We start from the raw sequence: 21,601 nt of genomic DNA, 5'->3' as shown, positions 1-21,601 counted from the left end.
CAAAAAACTTTTCAAGCCTTGTTTGTCATCCTATATGTTCGCAATAGCTTCACCGTGAGTGTTTGTACCAATGCTTTATGGTTTAGGTTCGGATTGGACTCTAGAATTCTTCAATCCAGTAGATTTATGCTGGCAAGACTTGGCCCAATCTAACAGTTGTAACCCCATCAATGAGTGGTCATTCTCCTTCGAAGGGTTACCCTAAAAGCGGGCAGTCAGCTTACCACGAAGCCTCCACGCAGACATAGAATCTGCAGCAAACTTGACGAATTAAGACCAACAAGAATTTTTTTGGGGACACTTCACCGTCCGACTGGTGCGCGGTGCGACCACGTTCGAGTGTTCGTACTTACACTTTATTGGATCGGACGGGTCCCAACGTCATGCTTTTTTTGGGCTTGGCCTTGGGCCCTTTTGGCGCATGTACGTAAACATCCAGATATGGAATCCACACACAGCATGTGAGTACGTATAAGAACCATTCGAGGCCGGAAATTTTATTTTGGGTAACTGCCATCCGACTAGTGCTCGGTGAGCTGAGCGTCCATACATTTCGGTAATAGTTTGCCAACTATAACCTAACATTCTACCAAAATACATTAAGCAGTCGCAGAACAGAAAGAGAAGATGTTGTATCGAACTATTTATGCAGGTTTGGGAATCCATCTTACATGATCATGGCGAAAAGAACCATGCTGACTACCTCCTCAACAGCAATTCCCCACCAAAATCCACCGGTCGAAGCAGCAGGAAACCAAAAGGAGGCCACCAAACCAGAACTGTGATCTGGATTCCTCCTGTCTACCCTTGCGAAGGGATCGGCCTCGTAGTTAGAAGAAGCCGCCTCCTTATCTTGCTTGCACTGCGCCACACCATAAAGGACGTCTCCCGTGGCCATGGACACAGCAGCGTCGTAACAGAGGTTTGGGTTGTTCCAACAAGCAAACCTCTTCCCCATCCTCTGATAGAACTCTTGGGAGAACTCGAGTTTCCCTGTCAGGTTGTTACCGCTGAGATAGAGAGCAGTAAGAGAAGGCAAAGCTGCAAATCCAGAGGAGACGCTGCCGGAGAGGTGGTTGTTATCCAGCGCCAGGTATCTCAATCTCTTCAAGCTCGCAATTGCTTCCGGAATCGTCCCGGTTAAGCCCATATGTGAGAGGTCCAACGTCGTGAGATTCCTCAGCGCCTCCCACTCCAGCTCCACGAGACTCCCACCCCATGGGTTGTAGGACAGAAGCAAATCCTGAAGCGACGCCATGCCAGCAAGAGATCTAAACCAAGCACCGGAGAAGTTGTTGCTCCTGAGGTCCAGCAGAGTGAGGTGGGTGAGACTTGCGAGCTCTGGTGGAAGGCTTCCATGGAACTGGTTGTTGCTGAGATCAAGCTTTAAGAGTGAACTGAGACTGCAGAGAGAGGGAGGAAGGGAACCGGACAGGGAGTTGCTGCTGACGTCGAGGATCAAAAGCTCGGTCAGGTTGTGGCAAAGAGAAGCTGGGAATTGGCCAGAGAACTTATTCCCGGAGAGCATGAGCCGCTTCAGGTGGACTAAGTTGCCAAGCTCCACTGGCAGCTCTCCAGCCAAAGAGTTGTCGACCAGCACAAGGGACTGTAGGTTACTGAGGTGGCCAAGGTTGGCTGGGATTTCTCCGACGAGGCCTCGATTCGAGCGGAACTCCAGGGTTTGAAAGCTTCCAGCTAGCTTCTCCCACTTGCTGCTTGATGGAACGGCAGTGGGTCGATGAGAGGAGAAACAGTTGAAGAAGGAGAGGCTTCTGAGATGCTCGAGCTGGAAAAGCAGTGGACTCAGCTTCGCTTCCTCCGCGCATTGGAGGGAATTCTCGAGGACGGGTCCGATACTTAGTGCTGTGACGTACCATAAACCATCAAAAAGATCGCATGATACACCCTGCACTCAAGAATTTGACAGATAGGAATGAATCAAGTCCAAAAAAGATCAATCTTTAGAAAAATCATTCTGATAAATCCAAGAAGAAAAAAAATCTGACCTGCATCAGTCAATTTTAGAACTCAGTAATGCATAAGGCATCAATCAATACTCTTCAGCTGTCTAAACAACAGAAGTTATGCTCACAAACTTAACTGGATAATGGGTATGCTCATCCGTCTCGTTATCTGAATCAAGTAAGATGTCTACATAATCTATGACATGAATGTAACAGTCCAAGATTCCTTGGAGCATCTTATCCAATGTTCTTCTCAAGGATTGTTTCTGCTCCACAGTATGAGCTTGTGGTTGACGAGAGATAGAAGCATCAAAGAAAAAACACCAACATCTTTGAGTGGAGATGGTTAATTCTTTCTTACTATCAAACTAATTAAAATCTCAAACCTGATCAATTTTATGGGTTGTCCAGCAAAAGAAATGTTTTAAGTAACAATTTCCTGCATTATATATATATATATATATATATATATATATATATATATATATATATGAGATACAGAAAGACAAAACAAGAAAACAAGGAGTGCTGGATCTGTCGTTGTCACAGAAACCTAATTAAATCTACTCCTGTCTTAAACAAGATTTCGAGTCAGCCTCGTTCTGATGATTAGGAATGAAGAAACCCAAAGCGATGAATTGATGTGTGCAATTCAAATATGAACTGGTTTTATCTCTAGTGTAGAAAGATGAACCTGAATCGGAGTCCAGCCGCAAGGGTCTGGATAAAGTGCTGTGCCATTCCACCAGTTGCCGACCAAGTCTTGGATCACCAAATACAGGGCTTGTTGCTCTGCCTTCTCCATTCGAGCAGTGGAGCTTTCTGGTTCGGATGATGCATGAAAGATGAGTAGTGGTAGTAGGAGAAAAGCCCACGCAGAAGTGATCTCCCTCATCATTAATCTGGACATCAAAAAATTCAAAGGCTCTACAGGAAAACGAAACACGGCCTCACAAATCAAAAGACAGACGCCGAAAGACTATCCATTTGAGATCTGACGGGTCGAGAAGGAGCAGAGCTTCTCATGTCGTGGACCCAATAACTTCGCATTGCCAGAAGCAACACCAAATGTTCCCAGAGAAAGCAGCACTCGGGCTATCAAGAAAAGGAACAAAGAGCAGGAGATATGGAAGTGGGATGCAAGGCTTTAACTACCACAAAATCCAAAAAAGTGAGCTAAACAAAAGAAATATATGTATGACTAAAGGAAAAGGATCCAAGGGTGGCTTCTTTTCTCAGACTTTGATTCAGCTACCAAAGAAAGAAGGGAACTAATGCTGACAACCTTCCTAGAACCGATGCGACCCCCAAAACCAAATCCAAAGGAGATCAACCAGAGCATGGCAATAAGTAGAGTGGGTAGGTCCTCAAACTGTTCAGGATCACAGGTTAGAGAAGGTTCACTGTGGGGAGGACTGACGAAGAGCAGGAAGATCTAACGTTGACATTTATTGCTGGAGGATGTCGAGGGTGGGTAATGATGGCAATGACAACAATGGGAAAGAACGGATGTGCAAGACCGCCTGTAATAAGTGTACTTGGGTTGTGTTTTACAGCCCTCTTTCGTGTTCTACTTTTTAACTATTGCATTCAAGTTGGAGGAGGATACGGAGGGCGGGCATGTGGGGGGAAGGAAACGGAGAGGATTAGGCACAGGCTTTTGTGTCTTGGATGGGGACCATCCTCGATGCATGTGCCTGCATGAAATTACATGCAGAGGAAGCCCATCATCCATTTGGCCCTCCTCTCCTCATCTCTTCATTATCCTTGTTTCTTCCCTACTGTGCTCCAAAAATAAGTACGTAGAAGAACTAAATCTAACAAAATGCTGAATTCTGCACATAATATTGGTTCATTATTCAGTCTTACCAGCTCACGTGGACAGGGTAACGTTAATGATTGGAATGGATATCCTACAAGAATGTTGCTCTGCTGCGACCTTGACAAGTTTCACTGCAGCTGAGAAACAGAGAGAGGGAGAAGCTCCACCGAACTAGCTGGAAAAGAAAGGAAGAACTTAAACAAGATGAATAAGACAGCAAATAATATGGCAGCATTTATTGTCCATTGTGTCCTAATGTTTAAAGCTTCTTCTGTTCTCAGAGAGTTATCGAGAGAAATGGTTATTACTTACGGGCAGGCACGGCGTTGAAGAGGTGTAATGAGAAGCTACAATAAAGCTATGTTTCCAGGCCTAGAAAGGCCACGCCTTTGTCTTACAGAGGTAGGAGTACTTCCTGCTGCCGCCTAATCCTAGTCTACCGGGCATTTCACTGGTCGAATCCCAAGTCAACACTTCATCTGCACTACTCGATCTTTATACTTGACATCCGGTGAGATCCCATATTTAGAATGTTATTTCAACATGCTCCTGCCTCATGGCAGCATCGAGTGACAGCGAACATACCCTCTTGTTCTGAAGCTTGGCCACCCAGGCTACGTGGCTGACAATGGCTGAACTGACCTTGGACTTGGGGCTTGGCTTCATCAAGCAGGAACTAAAACTGCATCATCACAACAAAACTTTCAGTTGTTGGATATGAAATGTCGCTCTATTGGCAGTAAGACAAGTTTACAGACAGGGAATGAGACAACTAACCGGTAGTCAGAAGATGAGGTTTAAGATAGCGAACAAGAAGTACTGCTGCAGTAAGGGAGAAGACAGCTAATTCCATCTCGGAGAACACAACTCATGCCTTGCTGTGACGCTGCATGTGTGAGCTTGAGGAAGATGACAGAGATGGAGGGCCACCCACCAGTAGCACTTGGAAGATGCAGTATCCCGGCCGGAGTCATTAGTGACGCATTGAGATCTGGTCCTCTGGACCACCCCACCTTCCCCCCCTCCCCCCTTTCCAACCGCGCCCTAGAGAAAGAAGCCAAGACGAACCCACTCCACGCCTCTTCTTCACGACCAGTCCCCATCCATGCCGGCTTTTATATGTTGGCAGCTCCTCTGCTCTATGCGGTGGTTTTGTTCTGCAGCAGGTCCTTGCATTAAACGCCGGTAATCAATGAAGACACGGAAAAAGCATAGCCAATTCAACCCTGCTTCTCTTAACATAAGATGGATTAGAACAACCAAATAATGATGATGTTAAGCTATTAAAGACAAGTAATGGAAGTCTCCAACCTGTTCTTTAGAAGAACTTCGGGGTACGTAAGCATGTATGACTTCAGATGCAACCAAATCCAAGACGAGCTTCCAAAGATTTTCCGAACATAATGTCAACTATACATTAGATGTATAACAGTGACAAGAACCAAATGAAGCATTCCCTTGGCTTTAGAGTAGAAAGAACCATGTTCTCAAGGTGGAAGCATGGATACGTCACTCTCATGCATTCACAAAAGAACTAGTCGATAAAGAGCATTACCTACATGACTGATACCCATCCCATGAAAACTAAAAGAGAGCTCTATTAACAATGTGGACATAGGAGCAGCTCTATTATCATGTTGAGAAGAACGTCCAAAACATTGTGGTCACTATAGTCTTCTTCATCATCGTCATCGTCTTCACTCCATCCAACATCAGGAGCCGCAGCTTCTATTTCTGCTACAGCTGCCTCATCTACCACAAACCCATCTTCTCCACTGTGCTCATTGAACCGACCAACTTCCCAGAAATATCATTATTGTTGCTCTCCGCAGGAGCATGGACCTCCTCCACCTAATACTGTCAAGGAACACCATTGCTTTAACTAATAAGACATCTCAATCACACAAGGTAATAATATTTCAAGTAGGCACAGTCTATTTGGTTGTAAATGGTAGAGCATAGTATCTGAGGGAATTCATAAATCAAGATGTATCGAGCATATTCTGCAAGGTAATAATGTTTTCATTCAAGCATTTATGGACCAAGATGACCCCACTGAAATAGTCAGTGTTCCAACTGATCCAGCAAACCCAGTGAATTAATTAAGAACTGACAATGTAAAGGAGTGAATTTTATTTTCAAAATGGAGCCAACAATGGGAGTGGAAACAATATGACTTAAATCTTCCAGACACTACTGATAGAGAAAAGAATAATATGATTTGAATTTTCCTGAGGTATGAATTATTCCCCTGGTTGATCAACTGCATAAGATTGAACTTACCTGAACAAGTTTCTGGAATATCTCATAAACTTCCATGACATTTTCTGCAGCTGTTTTCCACATGACATAACTTGATGCAGGTTCAACATCTCAGTCCAATTTACAAGTCCCTTCTCCGTCACCGTCTTCCATCAGTAATTCACCTCCAGCAGGTTGTTGATAGCCTCCTATTCTAAGTCCTTTAGTCTGACCGAACACTGAGTAGGCAGCATCACTGAGAGACAAAGAGGAAAGAAGTTATTGACCTCTTGCTTTTAAAAAAAATTACATGGTTAATATTGATGATAATACTAAAAGCAGAGACTTGTTATGTTAATCCCACTGACAAGATCTCAACCCACTCCTCTTTGTCCCCCTTTCTCAAACCCATATGTTAGTCAACCATTAAATTCTGCATCAAGGCACCATCAATATCTCATATCTATAGACCAGACCAACCATATCCCCGAATCTTGACTTCAGCAGCTCAGATGAAGATATCTTATTACAAGTCAAATAGGTTCAGGTTACAAAACTACTAAGAAACCAGGACATGTCATGTTAATCTTTTACCAGAATCCAAACCACCCAAATCGACCCCCAGCTTCTAGAGATCAGGACAAGTTAGTCAATCGATAGCAAAAAAAGTAGACAGTAAAATACTCAACAAAAATAATGTGTAAGAGGCTTTTAATATGTTCATTTCCTTCAACATAGTTCAAAACTTTCCTGATTCATCAATAGTTGGACATGTTATACAATGGCATGAATTCACCCAACAATTTCACAAGAAAGCTTGCCAGTTATTGCATTCCAGAAACAAAAAACCTAAAAGAGAATTAAAAAGTATCAGACCATAATCATTTAATTTTCATCAAAATAAGGATCTGACTTCTTTAGCATAATACAACTGTTCAAACAGAAGCATTGAAGTCATGATTAATATTTCTCTTCATCTCTTAGCAAATAAAAGCACCTACTCCAGAGTCTAATTTCAAAAAAGCAGAGTGGGTCATGATATGTTCCTTTATGACAACTTATAAGTACTTTGAACGAGCAAATCAAAGTCATTGGATCTATTCTAGGTAAAACATTATGCACGAGCACCAATAACCTAATTCAGAAGGAAGTGATCCATGGTGCTAAACAGGGCATAAAAGGATGCTTCCATAAGCCCAAGCCAATATCCAGAAAGATGGTTGGGTTATCACTTTCATGGAAAGTTACCTTCAAACAACTTCTCTGATGAAGCATTTACCTCTGCCAAAACTTGTCTGACTTCTTCACACATAGCAACTGTCTCCTTTTTCTCGACCAATAGAAGACCTATTAACAACAAGAATCATATAGTATCAATAGAAATAAAAGCTAGCAAGACCAAATTGACAATATATTTCTTGTATTTGTTGTCAATTTACAAGCACACTCCATTCCAAGAACCAATTTTAACAGACTCTAAATATGCTTAATTTTTTGTTTTGTTCACACTGAAGGCATCAAGATAAAAGGAAAAGAAAACCACAAAGTTTGAGGATCCCACCCCTAAAACATGAGAAACAGTTATGCAGATTCACTATTACATTATAGTCTGAGTGGTGTCCGTTTGTTCAGGATAACACTAGAGGCTGCCTAGGAGAAGATTTATGAGAAACTAAGCAGTCCTTCACTTGAACTATCTTTTTCTGGTGTTGTATTTCAAGAAAAGATGGACTTCAATCTTAAGCTTTTGATCACAGAGTTCCTGGAGCAGGAACCCTTAGGACTTATACAGGTTAGCACTCAAACATATATATCTGACAGTAGATTAGGATGATACATCAGCTATAATATTGTCAATTTGAATACCAAACAATTACAGATCTCAATGACGGCAAAGATCCATATAGCCGACCCCAAATGTTAGTGAGACTTACAGTTTTGTTGTTGCTGTTGAACACAAAACAATCTCTTGTACAAGCTCATTGGATAAAGCCAAACGAATCTGCAGCATAAAGATCATAATTATGGTACAGACAAACCAACTTGAAAGTTCTGTAAGAAAAGTATAAGAGTAACAGAAAAATAGTGCCTTCAATTTATCAACATTTTTGCCATTGTCTCTGGCCCATAACAGTGACTGTCAACCAGAAGATTCTCTTGCATTACTTTCTCTCTATAAAAGAATGCATAACCATTTCAGGACCACTATATTAAGGGCAATTATAGCACTCTCGTATAACCTTGAACTCAGCTTATGCCAAAAAAAGAGGAAAACGGTAGCCTCTTTCTCAAGCTTCACAATCCTCTATACAAGAGCATCCCTGTCCTTCACTTGCAACACAGATTCATCAAGCAATGCTGCATCCATGAACCGCCACCAAGCCTCCACCTCCTCGCTGCAATACTATTTTAAATTTAAGAAAAATATTAATTTTTATATAAAATATTATGATTATAACATTATTATTATCAAGGTTCGTCATACCGCTCTATATAGACAGTATGTATCGGTCTAACAGGGGATCAGTAGGGACGACACATATCGGTTTATCAGTATGCTCCATCATACCATGCATCGACACATTGGTATGGTTTGGTATATATCGTATCAGCAACCAATCAATACATTGATACGGAGAATCATCATTATTATAAATATGAAATATTCTATTAGAATTTCTAATTATAGAATATGTTTCCATTATGGATAAAATTTTAAAAATAAAAAGTTAATAATCAATAATTTGAATTATAAATAAACTATAATCTAAATTTAATGGTTAAAGGAATTGAAATTTTGTTGTCAATTAAAGTAAAGAAAGAAATTAAAGGTTTTCCCGCCATTCACCTCGAAACCAAGCCTGAGGTGGTGGCGGCGCCTCTACCATGCTCTTTTCCTTCACCTTCAGGGAGGCCATCGCACCGGCGTGCCGTAGTTTTGCAAACCCTCAACGCATCCTCAGCGAGAACGACCACCCTTTCTTCTACGGGGTGAACATCAAGAAACCGCTTCTTCATCAATTCACCTGCAGCGCAACCCCTATCAGGGCCTCCTGATTCCGAATCGAGAGCCAGAAACCCTAATCCAAATCTGAACAATCCGAGGAATAGGAAGAAAACGCCAAAGAGTGACAAGGAGCCGCGGGAACAGAAGACAATAGAGAAATTCCGAGCCATAAGTTGGGGAGTAACATCCAAAATTGAGGATGAGATCGTAGCAGGAAGCGGTGGAAATGGAATCGACGAGGATTGCCGCGCACTACGTAGCTGCCCCTGATCATCAAACGATCCCCCTCGATGTGCTCTCTCAAACCAAAAATTTCGGGTTTCGGAAGGCGGCGAGATGCGATCGAGGCCGAGAAGGTACTGGAGGAAGGGGTTGCACCACTCCTTAATCTAACACCGCAACACCTCGTCTTCCTCCTCTCTCTCTCTCTCTCTATCTCTTTCTCTCTCTCCCCCAAAGTACTGAAAACAGAGCTCAAGGTGGCGCTGCCCGCAACCCTCGCAGCCGAAAGCCATCAATTAAGACAATTATTACAAATGTTGTATGCTTTAATTAAAGTCCTAGAATTGATTTACCTGATTCAAGTCAATTTTTTTCTTTTTTTTTTTTAATTTCTCATCTACATTATCTTAGAATTAGTATTACAATTATTTCGTTTGTTCTAAATGTTTAAATATACCAAATATCAAAAATTATCTCAAAGATCAAATCAATATTGTGACGTAATTTGATTTAGTTTTTGATAAATCATTGTTTCTTTGTTGGTTGGAAGCTTGAGAATTGTTCATTTTTGGGTGAATCCATATCATTATATTTTTTTAGATAAAATTTAAAAAATAATTTTGACACTTACTAATTGATATTGGGCTAAGAGTACTTATTAGTGCGTCCCGGTAGGAGAGTTATCTCTTGAGTGGTGCTTATTAGTGTTGGTGTAAACAACTTTTTAGCCGTGGCCCCGGGGGTCGACGCGACTTGGTTCGGGTCCGGATGATGGGTCGCCGATTCCTTCGGGAGGGGGTTCCTTGCCAACGCGCCCGGAGAGAAGCGCCTTGCCTTCGTCCCTGCACACAGGTCGGGATGGGAGAGCTCGACCCGACCCCTCCGACGATCAAGTCAGTGAATAATCGTAGGGGGGTTGTTATCTATGTTGGTGTCCTCCCCCTTTTCTGTTTAGAATGCAAGGGTATTTATAGGGGAGTTCGGTGTTACCTGATGTGCCTGCCCGCAGAGGGTAGGATCGTACCTTCTGATGACGTTTGACATTGCTATTGGCGTAGCGTGCGGAGTCGAACCTGAGCGGTCGTTAATGGGCCTCGGTTGGCGTTACGACCCGTGTCAGTCACGCGGTGTCAGCCTAATAGGGGCACGAGGCGTCAGCGGGTGTCACGCAAGTCTTATCATAATTATTACCCTCATCATACTCCCCCCCCAAAGGAAGCTATGCGTCAGTTGCCGTAAAGTCTGAGGCATGGCTTCAGCTTTAAAGAACTTTCTTCGTCGGCCGAAGGCCGGTACGCCGCCCTGGGCGTGAAACTCGTGGTGCTTGGCAATCGAGGAAGGTCGGGTGAGCCGTTACGGTGCTGGGTAGTGAATGGCCGAGGAACCTCGAAGAACGACTCGCAAGTCAGATTGGGTTCGGTCGTAAGGGCGGTAGCCCCCTCGGGCGAGTAGGTTGTGTGGGCGCGGTTTCAGCTGCTGCCGAGGAGCTGAACTCGGGCGAACGGGCCGTGCGGGCGTGGTTTCGGGCATCATGAGGCCGAAGAGCACGACACAGGTGGCCGCTGCCGAGGAGCTGAACTCGAGTGAGCAGGCCGTGCGGGCGTGGTTTCGGGCGTCATGAGGCCGAAGAGCACGACACAGGTGGCTGCTGCCGAGGAGCTGAACTCGGGCGAACAGGCCATGCAAGCGTGGTTTCGAGCGTCATGAGGCCGAAGAGCACGACACAGGTGGTTGCTGTCGAGGTGCTGAACTCGGGCGAACGGGCCGTGCGGGCGTGGTTTCGGGCGTCATGAGGCCGAAGAGCACGACACAGGTGGCTGCTGCCGAGGAGCTGAATTCGGGCGAACAGGTCGTGCAGGCGTGGTTTCGGGCGTCATGAGGCCGAAGAGTACGACACAGGTGGCTGCTGTCGAGGAGCTGAACTCGGGCGAACAGGCCGTGCGGGCGTGGTTTCGGGCGTCATGAGGCCGAAGAGCACGACACAGGTGGCTGCTGCCGAGGAGCTGAACTCGGGCGAACAGGCCGTGCGGGCATGGTTTCGGGCGTCATGAGGCCGAAGAGCACGACACAGGTGGCTGCTGTCGAGGAGCTGAACTCGGGCAAACAGGCCGCGCAGGCGTGGTTCCGGGCGACACGAGGCCGAAGAGCACGACACAAGCGGCTACTGCCGAGGAGCTACTTCGATTGGATCTGTTACGCTGTGTTGCGGGAGGTGCGGGTGGCCGAGTACCCTTCGGTCTGTTCGGAAGTCCAGGGGTCGAACCTTTTCGTGAATCGCCAGTTTTCGAGAAGACCGGCGACTCAAGCTCGTTGGTGCCACGTGTAATGCGCCTGTCGGTCGCTCTGTCAAGCTATATTTATGACGGAATGATGTTTGTGTCAACCCGATGCGACGTGCCTGAGAAGAGAAAGGGTCGCTGTTTTTGGCGGGATTTTGTCTATAAATAGTGTGCGGCTAGCCCCTCGAATGTCTCCTTGTTTCTATTCTGCCGCTTCGTACTCCACCGTTTTCATTTGCGCCGATCGCTCTTCTTCTTTTCCAAAAGGTCGGTAAGGATGGTGTCTTCTTCCCCTACCTCTTCACCCTCTTCCTTGGCTAAAGACAAGCAAACGGCGGTTGTGTCGAACCCCAACTCGTCTTCTGACGAGAAGGCGACCCGGGCCCTTGAGGCCCTGATGTGGCCGCACGACCTCGACTCCACTGTGAGCGAGTCGTCGCTCAGTCGTCTCCGGGACCTCTATGGCATCCCGGAGGAGTTCGCCCTCCATGCTCCCGAGCTCGGCCAACGGGCGTACGATCCGATTCCCAGGGGTTTCGCCCTTACCCTTGATGCTTTTGAGGCCGGGTTACGCCTCCCCTTGCACCCCATCATAACTTCATGTATCTCATGGTGGCGTATCTCCCCGTCTCAGATGGCGCCAAACTCTTGGCGCTATCTGGTGGCGTTCCTGGGGGAGTGTTACTATGCTAACATCACCCCGACCCAATCCCTCTTCCTTTCTTGTTTCCGGCTTTCCAAAGGGTATGGGGGCTACTATCTGTCCGCCCGGGCGGGCTTCCGAGTGAGTGGGGCTCCTTCCAGTAATAAGGGATGGAAGGGGTGTTTCTTTTTCGTCAGCCGCTCGGAGGACTAGGGGTTCGGGCTTCGATGGGCGGCGCGCGTGATAGACAACACCGCCCCGGGTCTGGATGATGGGGAGCGCCGAGAGCTCCGGAGGCTTAAAGAAATCCTCCTAGCCTCAAGAGCCATCCGGAATATGTCCGAGCAATGGTTGGTCGAGGCGGGTCTTAGCCCGATGCCTTGAGGTATGCCCTAAGGGGTAGCTTTAGGGTTTACTTTAGGGATCAATTTGCCAGTTGGCCAATGTTGGTGTTTTCGCACAGAGATGGTTGTTCTCCGAGACCTTCGTGGGGGGAAGACCTCGACGGCCCCGTCCACGTGTTCGCCGGCCAAGGTGAGGGCTGGCTCGAGGGAGGCCCTAGTGGACGTTGAGGCTAGTTGCCTTCGGAAGAAGGCGAAGACCTCCTCGGCAAAAGCCTCTGGGGAGTCAGCGGCTCAGCCGGCGAGGGCTGTTGTTATACCGGCCGGACGCGCCAGGAAAAGCCTCGGGCGGGGCGAAGCCGACACAAGTAGGGATGTGGTGGGGAAGGCCCCTCGAGAGCCCTCCATCCGCGAGCTTTGCCGCCTCCAAGCCCGGGGGGAGGACGAGCCCTACCAGGCACGTGCGATGGGTGATCTTTCTCCGGGCGAGCCCTCCGACCCGCTGACGGCCCATTGGGGAGGCCTTTCCCGGGGTAGCCGGGTGTGGGCTGACGGGGATTCCGCGGCCGAGTTTGTCCACGGAGGGCTTCATCCCGACATAGCTCGGGATCTGTATACTTTGCCCTCGGAGGTTCTTCTTGTCAGGTCTGCTAAGTCGCTGCTATGGGTGAGCGTCGTTCCGCTGGTTCGGTTGCATGTGTTTGGATAGCTCTTGTTTTAACCCATTTGTCTGTAGGGCACTCACTATGCCGCGGCGCAGATGGACCGCGTTCGTGACGCGGGGCGAGTCATCGACCTCTTGAGTGATCGCAATGCCGACCTCCGGAAGCAGGTGGAGGTCCGAGCCGGGGCGGCTCCTGAGGTGGTTGCGGCAGCCGAGCAACGCACCTCGGATTTGGACGTAGAGGCGACGCACCTCTGGTCCGAGCTTAAGGCGTCCGAGGAGAAGAATAAGGAGCTTCAGATGCATCTGAAGGCGTCGATGGCCGAGGCTCGTTCGGCAAGGGGGGAGTCGGTCGAGCTGATCCGTCGGTTGGAGGAGTCGCATGCTGAAGCGCGGGGGGCTACCGAGGCCCTAGCCGTCGAGATTCGCTAGAGGCCAGAGAAGGGCAAGAAATTGATCGAGGACTACAAAGCATCCTCGGGCTTTCAGCTTGGCCTTGTTCGGACCGGGCGGGTTTCATACGAGTATGGGTACCGGATTGCCCTCGCCCGCTTTAAGGCACACCACCCCGACCTGGAGGTCGTGGAGGATCCTTTCGACTCCTTCCTCGAGGACATGGGCGTCGACATGCCGGATGAAGTCCCTTTTGACGACAGCCCCGATGCTCCAGAGGAATAAATGTAGACTCGTCTGTATATGTTTTTTCCTTTCCCCCCTTTTTGTTGTTTGGGTGTGAAATGTAATGCGCTCCCTGAAAATGATATGACTGTTTTCATTCTCATCGTGCTCGTTTGTCTTGTGGTTTGCCTAACATGTTGTGTTTGTACTAGCTTTTGTTAATGTAACTCCTGCTTTTGTTACGTCCTAACTCATCATATTACGGAAAAAACCTTTTGAGGTTTTGTGAGTTCCAAGTCTTTAGCAAAGCGTGGCCTTGCATCATCGTGAGTTGGTATGCTCCAACCCTAATGACTTCGATCACCCGATAAGGGCCTTCCCAATTGGGAGCTAACTTCCCACGTGCTCGGGTCGGGTCGCTAACCTCGGCCCTGCGTAAGACCAAGTCATCCAACTTAATTGGCCGAGGCTGCACCTTGCGGTTATAAATTCTAGCGACGGCCCTTTTATAGGAGAGATCTTTCAAGTGCGCATTAGCGCGCCGCTCCTCGAGCAGATCGAGATCGGCTCGCAGTCCCTGGGTCGAAACTCGTTCGTCATAGCTTGTCGTCCTCAGGGTGGGGAAAACTATCTCGGGAGGCAAGACAGCCTTGGTCCCAAATGAGAGGCTATAGGGGGATTCTCCGGTCGCGGTCTTGGGGGTGGTCCGCAAGGACCACAGAATACTGGGGAGCTCGTCCACCCAAGCTGACTGGGCCGCTAACACTCTCCTCTTGAGTCCATTTAGAATAGATCGGTTAGTGACTTCGGCTAACCCACCGCTAAGTTGCTCGGCGACGAGCTGCGAGTTAGTGAAGACGTGGATAACGTCCACCTGCATTTCAAGGGCCAGCTTGAGTCCTGCCAGGAGCGCCTCGTATTCGGCTTCATTGTTGGTGGCCCGGAACCCGAAGCGGAGGGAGCGTTCGAACGAGCGTCCGTCGGGAGCTAAGAGTACCAACCCCACGCCGGCGCTGCTGGAGGTAGCCGAGCCATCCACGTGCAAGTCCCATGCCTCCTCTGTCTGCTCGGGGCTTCCATTCCCGCCTTCGGCTAGTTCCGCGATGAAGTCAGCTATGGACTGGGTCTTGATGGCAGTCCTCGGAACGTAATGTATGTCGAACTCCCCGAGTTCTACCGACCACTTGAGGAGCCGACCTGCGACATCAAACTTAGACAAAACCTGCCGGAGCGGCTGGTCAGTGATTACTTCAATCGTGTAAGCCTGGAAGTAAGGGCGTAGTTTCCGGGATGCCAGCATGAGCGCCAAAGCGAGCTTTTCGAGTGGCGGATACCGCTCCTCGGGTCCGTTCAGGACATGGCTGATGTAGTAGACCGGTAGTTGTTCCTCGGAAACTTCTTTGGTTAGGACGGAGCTGACCGTGTGCTAGGAGGCGGCCAAGTAAACGCTGAGCTTTTCCCCGAGAATGGCCGAAGCAAGGCGGGGAAGGTTGACCAGGTGTCGCTTGACTTGTCCAAAAGCCTCTTCACACTGCACCGTCCACCGGAAGTCCTTGGGGTTTTTTAATGCCCGGAAGAAGGGGAGGCAACGATCACCGGACCGAGACAGAAACCGGGATAAGGCAGCAAGCCATCCGTTTAGTTATTGTAGATCCTTGACTGTTCGAGGGGCCTGCATATTGATGACCGCCTGAACCTTTTCCAGAGTCACGTTGATTCCTCTTTCATGCACGATGAATCCGAGGAACCTTCCCGAACTGACACCGAAAGCGCACTTTGCCGGGTTTAGCCGCAGGCCATACTTCCGGAGTGTGGAGAATGTTTCGGCCAAGTCGGTCAGGTGGTCTGCCGCCATGCGACTTTTGACGATCATGTCGTCGACATAGACTTCGACGTTCCGCCCAATTTGAGCGGCGAACATCTTGTTCACGGCCCTCTAGTAGGTGGCGCCTGCGTTCTTGAGCCCAAACGACATGACTTTGTAGAAATACACCCCCAGATCGGTGATGAAAGCCATGTGTTCTTGGTCTTCAGGCGCCATTCTGATCTGGTTGTAGCCGGAGAAGGCGTCCATGAACAACAGGCAGGCATGCCCGACTGTCGCGTCGACCAGCTGATCGATTCTTGGGAGGGGATAGCAGTCTTTCGGGCATGCCCGATTGAGACTCGTATAGTCAACGCACATCCTCCAGTTCCCATTAGATTTTTTCACCAGCACTACATTAGATAGCCATCGCGGGTACTTGATTTCCTCGATGAAGCTAGCCGCTAACAGACGCTCCACCTCTTCACGGACGGCGAGCTGCCTATCGGGGGCTTATCGTCGTGGTTTCTGTTTTACCGGCCGGGCGTCAGGTGATATATTCAGGTGATGCTAGGCGGTCTCAAGGTCGACGCCGGTCATGTCGGATGGCGACCAGGCGAAGACATCGGCGTTCTCTTGTAAGAAACCGACGAGCTACTCTTGCTCTTGCCCGGGAGTTCCGACCCGACCTGGATCGTCCGATCCGGGCGATCCTCCATCAATGGTACGTCGCAAGTGGGCGCCATCGGCTCCGGGTGTGGTGTCGGCCGCTTCTCTTCTCTCGGGTCTTCAAGAGGCTGGTTGGTCCTCGCCTTTTTGTGCAGCGAGACCGCCGTTAAGTAGCATCGTCTAGACTCTCGGGGGCTTCCCCAAACTTCGCCTATCCCGGCGGGGGTAGGAAACTTCACCGTTTGATGATAGGTGGAGACTACAGCTCTGATTTTGTTGAGGGTGGGACGGTCGAGGATGGCGTTGTAGGCAGCAGAAAGATCTACCACCAAGAAGGTGGACATCACCATCTTTGTTTGGGGCGGCGCTCCCAAGGTGAGGGGCAAGGTAATAGTCCCCAATGGCGAGACAGAATCGTCGGTGAATCCCGTGAGCGCCGAGCAGATAGGCTTTAGGGATTCTTTGGTTAGCCCCAACTTCTGGAAGGTGTCCAGATAGAGCATGTCGGCTGAGCTCTCGGTGTCGATCATGATTCTCCTCACCTGGGCGTTAGCAATTCGAGCCATTATCACAAGCGCATCATCGTGCTCTGGTGGCTTGACGTCCTCGGGAGGGAATGCGACCTTGGGGTCGGGACCACGTTGGGGAGCATCGATCCTAGCGGAACGGGCGTATGCCTTTCTCCTCGACATACTGGTTCCCCCAACCGCCGGTCCTCCAGTGATGACATCGATGTGGTGCTCCACGAGGCCCTCCGGGAGAGGCGAGGGCTCCCCGTTATGTCGGATGTACCGACTGAGGTGTCCCCCGCGGACGAGCTCCTCGATCTGCCGTTTCAGTTCGTGGCAGTCTTCGGTGTCGTGCCCGTTTTGCCTATGAAAGCGGCAATGCTTGGACTGGTCTGCGAGCTCTCGCGGGTTTTTCATCGGAACGGGAGCCCTGAGTAACCCTCTCTCCTTTATCTGGAGAAATATCTCCATTCGAGATGCGTCTAGGGGGGGCAGAGGAGGCCTTGGAGTGGGTAGGTCGGATTGGTCCAGCCTGCGCCTAGTCGCGGCAGGCTGTTGCCCACGAGCCGGCTCCGGTCTAACCCTCGTGTGCTTTTCCTGCTTTCCGGCCATCCAAGCCTCAGCTGCGATGAACTGGTTCGCCAGCTAAAGCATCTCTGGTACCGCGGAGGGGGGTCTCTCAACGAGGGACCAGAAGAATCGGGAAGGTCGTAGTCTTGTCATGAATGCCTGCATCAACAAAGAGGGGTGAGCGTCGGATAATCCCCAGATCTGCATGGCAAAATGGTTCACAAAGTGGGAGAGGGACTCGTCCTCCCTCTGGTGTAGTCCGAGAAGCAAGGCAACGGACGGTTTCGGTCGTGCGCTGGCTAGGAAGTTGAGCTCGAAGTCTCTAGCGAGCTGGTCGAATGAGGCGACGGTCCCGGTCCTCAGGCCGCCGTACCACGTGCGGGCTAGTCCCCTTAGTGTTGTGGGGAACGCCCTGCACATCAGAGCGTCAGAAGTTCCATACAGTGCCATTTGGGTGCAGAAGGCTGCTACGTGGTCCGTTGGGTCGGTGTAGCCGTCGTACGTGTCGAGAGAGGGGAGACGAAAGTTCTGTGGGACCGTCTGATCCCGTATTTCGGGGACGAATGGGGATCCCTGATGTATGTCCTCCCCGAGCTCTCCTCTCGACCTGCGGACCTCTTTCTGTACCTCGTCAAGCCGTTGACTGACGAGGAGCAACTGGGCTCGCAGGGAGCCCGTCGAGGCTGAAGGAAAGGCCTCGGGTTGGGTGTGGCCCCTCCGGTCCGTCGTGACTCGATCCGTGAGCGGGGACGACGGGACCCGAGGCGAAGTGGGAAGCTCCAGGGGCTGCGCCTGAGCCTGAGAAGGCAGCTCCTACTGTCGCACCTGTTCGGCGGCCGGAGGGTGCAGCGTTCCGGAAACGAGTGGAATAATGGACTGTATCATACCAGTTAGAACTTGGACCTGATGGGTGAGGTCGAGAAAGGCTTCGGACGAGACGGGCGATGGTTCGGTGGAGGGGGCGTCAGGCGGTAACAAGCCCTGGTCGTTGAAGATTTGCCAATAGCGCTCTGAAGTTACGGTAGGGTGTTTGCTACGGAGACCTGTCCGCGGGGGATGTTCCCCTGGAACCCCAACCGGATGCGCCCCCTCGACTGCGGTTTCGGCCGAGTCGGCCTGGCGATCCCTTGACATCGGCTCTTCCTCTAGCGCCATTATGTTGGTGTAAACAACTTTTTAGCCGTGGCCTCGGGGCCGACGTGGCTTGGTTTGGGTCCGGATGACGGGTCGCCGATTCCTTCGGGAGGGGGTTCCTTGCCAACGCGCCCGGAGAGAAGCGCCTCGCCTTCGTCCCTACACACAGGTCGGGACGGGAGAGCTCGACCCGACCCCTCCAACGATCAAGTCAGTGAATAATCGTAGGGGGGTTGTTATCTATGTTGGTGTCCTCCCCCTTTTCCGTTTAGAATGCAATAGTATTTATAGGGGAGTTCGGTGTTACCTGATGTGCCTGCCCGCAAGGGGTAGGATCGTACCTTCTGATGACGTCTGACATCGCTATTGACGTAGCGTGCGGAGTCGAACCTGAGCGGTCGTTAATGGGCCTCGGTTGGCGTTACGACCTGTGTCAGTCACGCGGTGTTAGCCTAACAGGGGCGCGGGGCATCAGGGGGTGTCACACAAGTCTTATCGTAATTATTACCCTCGTCAATTAGTGCCCCCATCAAAAGAGTCAAACCTCTAGAGTCTCCTCATTTTCGATGGATGCTGGGCTAAGAGTATTTGTTAGTATCCCAATAGAAAATAATCTCTTGAACCATACTTAATAGTGCTCCCATCAAGAGAGTCAAATCTCTAGAGTCTTCTTTCAATATCATATGATAATTGTGAGCTTGACCTGCACAAGGAACACTGATCTGATTTGTACTGAACTCTGATCTCTATAATAGAATTAGATTGCAATGAAAGAATTAATCCTTCCCGAGTCCTTTATCAAAATAATAATAATAATAACATAAAATATTAAAAAAAAAATTAAAAAAATATTTTCTGTTCTGATCCCGCTGACGTGAGTGGCTGCAGTTTTTGTCATTTTGAGTGCCATATGGAGTTTAATATCATCGACGGATTGTCCTACCGACTCTGACGATGCACAACCCTTTTTCTGTAATCAAAATTGGAACCAATTATTCACAACGATTAAATTAGAATTTGCATTTCCCTGTCTCGGACGGCCCCCCTGGCATGAAATCGTTGATGAAGACAGAAAGCTACTTTTGTCTGTGGTGGCGGAAAATGGTCAGTACGACTTCACCATCATACGTGACATCTACACTTGGCGTGCATCTCGCCGAACAACATTGCAGATTTCGCTTCGCATCCATCGTTCTCTCTCTGCAAATCTCGACGACCCACTTGTGCCGTCGACAGCTCTTCATCTCCTACGTTGTCCTCCAGGTGGCGCTCCTCCACGCACCTTGTCCAACGCCAAACTGTCCTCTTCTTGCTATAAAGCAACCCTCAACCTCCGAGATATACATCATCCCTCTTCTCCGTCTCTCTTGTTTCACTTCGTCTACACAACCTATTAGAAGCCAGTAGCCAGCTCGGCATGGCTGGCTATGTGGATCCTCTTGTGGTAGGGAGAGTGATAGGAGATGTGGTGGACCTCTTCGTGCCCACCATAAACATGACGGTGAGTTTTGGATCGAAGCATGTGAACAACGGCTGCGACATCAAGCCATCCATGGCTGCCAACCCACCGTCTGTCTATATCTCAGGCCAGCAGTCTGATCTCTACACTTTGGTCTGTGAGTTTGCTTACTGTTTTGGTGTTAGAGCGTTAATTGAAACCCTAAGAGAAGTTTTCTTGTGTGTAGGTGATGACTGACCCTGATGCACCTAGTCCTAGTGATCCCACGATGAGGGAGTGGCTCCACTGGTAAGCAACACAAATGGTGTCACACATATCTTTGCCTTTGGGTTCTTCATATAAGCTTATTGGTTTCAGGATGGTGATTAATATGCCTGGTGGAACAGATCCTTCTCAAGGTAAGTGCATTTGTAGTCTCAATTAGAGCTGTAAGCAATCAGGAAGAATAGAAGTAGGAGTCAAGCACCCAACAAGACTAAGAGACTGACAGATAACACGCAATCTCAGATAGACTTGCATCATATAATATTAACCTCTTATCTACAAAGAGAGTAATCCACAAGATAACACATGGCGCACTTCACTTGGCGGCAGCCAGTGACAAGAGCACGCTACAGCTGCTTGACGTACTACGTACACGTGTGTTTCTCCGGTGGGCAGGGGAGGAGGCGGTGCCGTACATGGGACCTGCGCCGCGTGTGGGAATCCACAGGTACGTGCTGGTTCTGTTCCGGCAGAAGTCGCGGCTGCCGGGGGTGGCGTCGCCGGCCACGCGCGCCAACTTCAACACGCGATGGTTCGCTGCCCAGCACGACCTCAGCTTCCCCGTCGCCACCGTCTTCTTCAACTCGCAGAAGGAGCCAGTGAACCGACGCCGCTGAGGAGGGAGACGATGTTTTGAGCTTTGGTTTTCTGATCTTTTCTCTTCTTCTCCATGGACAATGAATAGGTGACTTTGTTGGCGGTGGGGTTTCGGGGATGGATATTGTTGACTTATTGACTATGGTTGTTAGTGCGTTAATTTCATGGCTACCTGGCAGACTTCTGCAGTTCTATATGCTTGTATCGCTTAAGATAACGTTGTAAAAGAAGATGAGAAGGGAGTGGAGTCATCCCGGGGGGGGGGGGGGCTCCGCATCAGCGTTGACGGAAGATAGATCTTTTGATGAAAATGGTGTGCGTGTTGTCTTTCTTCGCTCCACAGATGACAAGTCAGCAGCAACTTCTGGAGTTCATCAGCATGCTGGTATCCTATGCTTTCGTCCAGTTCTCATGGATCATTCATTTCTTCACAACTCATCCGATGCTTTGTTGGCCACTCTTCATCATGCTTGTTTAGAGAAGATGTGAATTCACACAGCTGAGTAACAGGTGCACAGACACTATTTGACCAAAAGAAGTAAGCAGCTCACATGATGATCGGTTTGCTGAAATTAAGTTGAATTAGTATGGTCTTGCATGATCATCTTGATCAATGAAGATTTTGATATTTTTAAAAATAAATATATTTTTAAAAAATAAAAAAAATATTTTGAATATTTTGAAAGAAGACAAAGTTTTTGTGGAAGATACTGTAATTTCTCAAAAGTTGATATGTTTAGTAAATTATCAAGATATTTCGTGAAGAGAAAAGATATCATTTAAAAAATTATTTT

At 48.8% G+C, this 21,601-nt stretch overlaps 3 protein-coding genes across 8 annotated transcripts; 1 reads left to right on the top strand and 2 right to left on the bottom strand.

The window, feature by feature from the left end:
- Positions 1 to 466: 466 nt before the first annotated feature.
- Positions 467 to 9,557, bottom strand: LOC135585504 (piriformospora indica-insensitive protein 2-like). Of its 5 annotated transcripts, none has more exons than XM_065079489.1 (10): positions 8,876 to 9,557; positions 7,962 to 8,029; positions 7,276 to 7,374; positions 6,070 to 6,283; positions 5,098 to 5,643; positions 4,564 to 4,943; positions 4,099 to 4,468; positions 3,834 to 3,961; positions 2,659 to 2,866; positions 467 to 1,906 (listed from the first exon to the last, which is right to left on the bottom strand). In XM_065079489.1, the coding sequence occupies exons 9-10, from the start codon at positions 2,860 to 2,862 to the stop codon at positions 668 to 670; spliced, it is 1,443 nt and encodes a 480-aa protein (XP_064935561.1). In that variant the 5' UTR covers positions 2,863 to 2,866; positions 3,834 to 3,961; positions 4,099 to 4,468; positions 4,564 to 4,943; positions 5,098 to 5,643; positions 6,070 to 6,283; positions 7,276 to 7,374; positions 7,962 to 8,029; positions 8,876 to 9,557; the 3' UTR covers positions 467 to 667. The 5 variants fall into 5 exon arrangements, with proteins under 5 accessions (XP_064935561.1, XP_064935559.1, XP_064935558.1 ...); XM_065079487.1 differs by having other exon boundaries at positions 2,659 to 3,961; positions 8,876 to 9,053; positions 9,220 to 9,557; XM_065079486.1 differs by having other exon boundaries at positions 2,659 to 3,961; positions 4,564 to 5,012.
- A 6,644-nt stretch (positions 9,558 to 16,201) lies between these two features.
- LOC103978276 (uncharacterized) lies at positions 16,202 to 17,395 on the bottom strand. Its single transcript, XM_065194208.1, has one exon. The coding sequence runs from the start codon at positions 17,393 to 17,395 to the stop codon at positions 16,202 to 16,204; it is 1,194 nt and encodes a 397-aa protein (XP_065050280.1).
- A 2,424-nt stretch (positions 17,396 to 19,819) lies between these two features.
- Positions 19,820 to 21,003, top strand: LOC135587748 (protein MOTHER of FT and TFL1 homolog 1-like). Of its 2 annotated transcripts, XM_065079484.1 has the most exons (4): positions 19,823 to 20,099; positions 20,173 to 20,234; positions 20,304 to 20,344; positions 20,607 to 21,003. In XM_065079484.1, the coding sequence occupies exons 1-4, from the start codon at positions 19,905 to 19,907 to the stop codon at positions 20,825 to 20,827; spliced, it is 519 nt and encodes a 172-aa protein (XP_064935556.1). In that variant the 5' UTR covers positions 19,823 to 19,904; the 3' UTR covers positions 20,828 to 21,003. The 2 variants fall into 2 exon arrangements, with proteins under 2 accessions (XP_064935557.1, XP_064935556.1); XM_065079485.1 differs by lacking the exon at positions 20,304 to 20,344 and having other exon boundaries at positions 19,820 to 20,099.
- Positions 21,004 to 21,601: the final 598 nt, after the last annotated feature.

Source organism: Musa acuminata, chromosome BXJ1-8 (assembly GCF_036884655.1).
Source record: "Musa acuminata AAA Group cultivar baxijiao chromosome BXJ1-8, Cavendish_Baxijiao_AAA, whole genome shotgun sequence".
NCBI classification, from domain to species: domain Eukaryota; kingdom Viridiplantae; phylum Streptophyta; class Magnoliopsida; order Zingiberales; family Musaceae; genus Musa; species Musa acuminata.
Note: the sequence above shows the minus strand (reverse complement) of the source record. Positions and strands in the feature narration are given on the sequence as shown.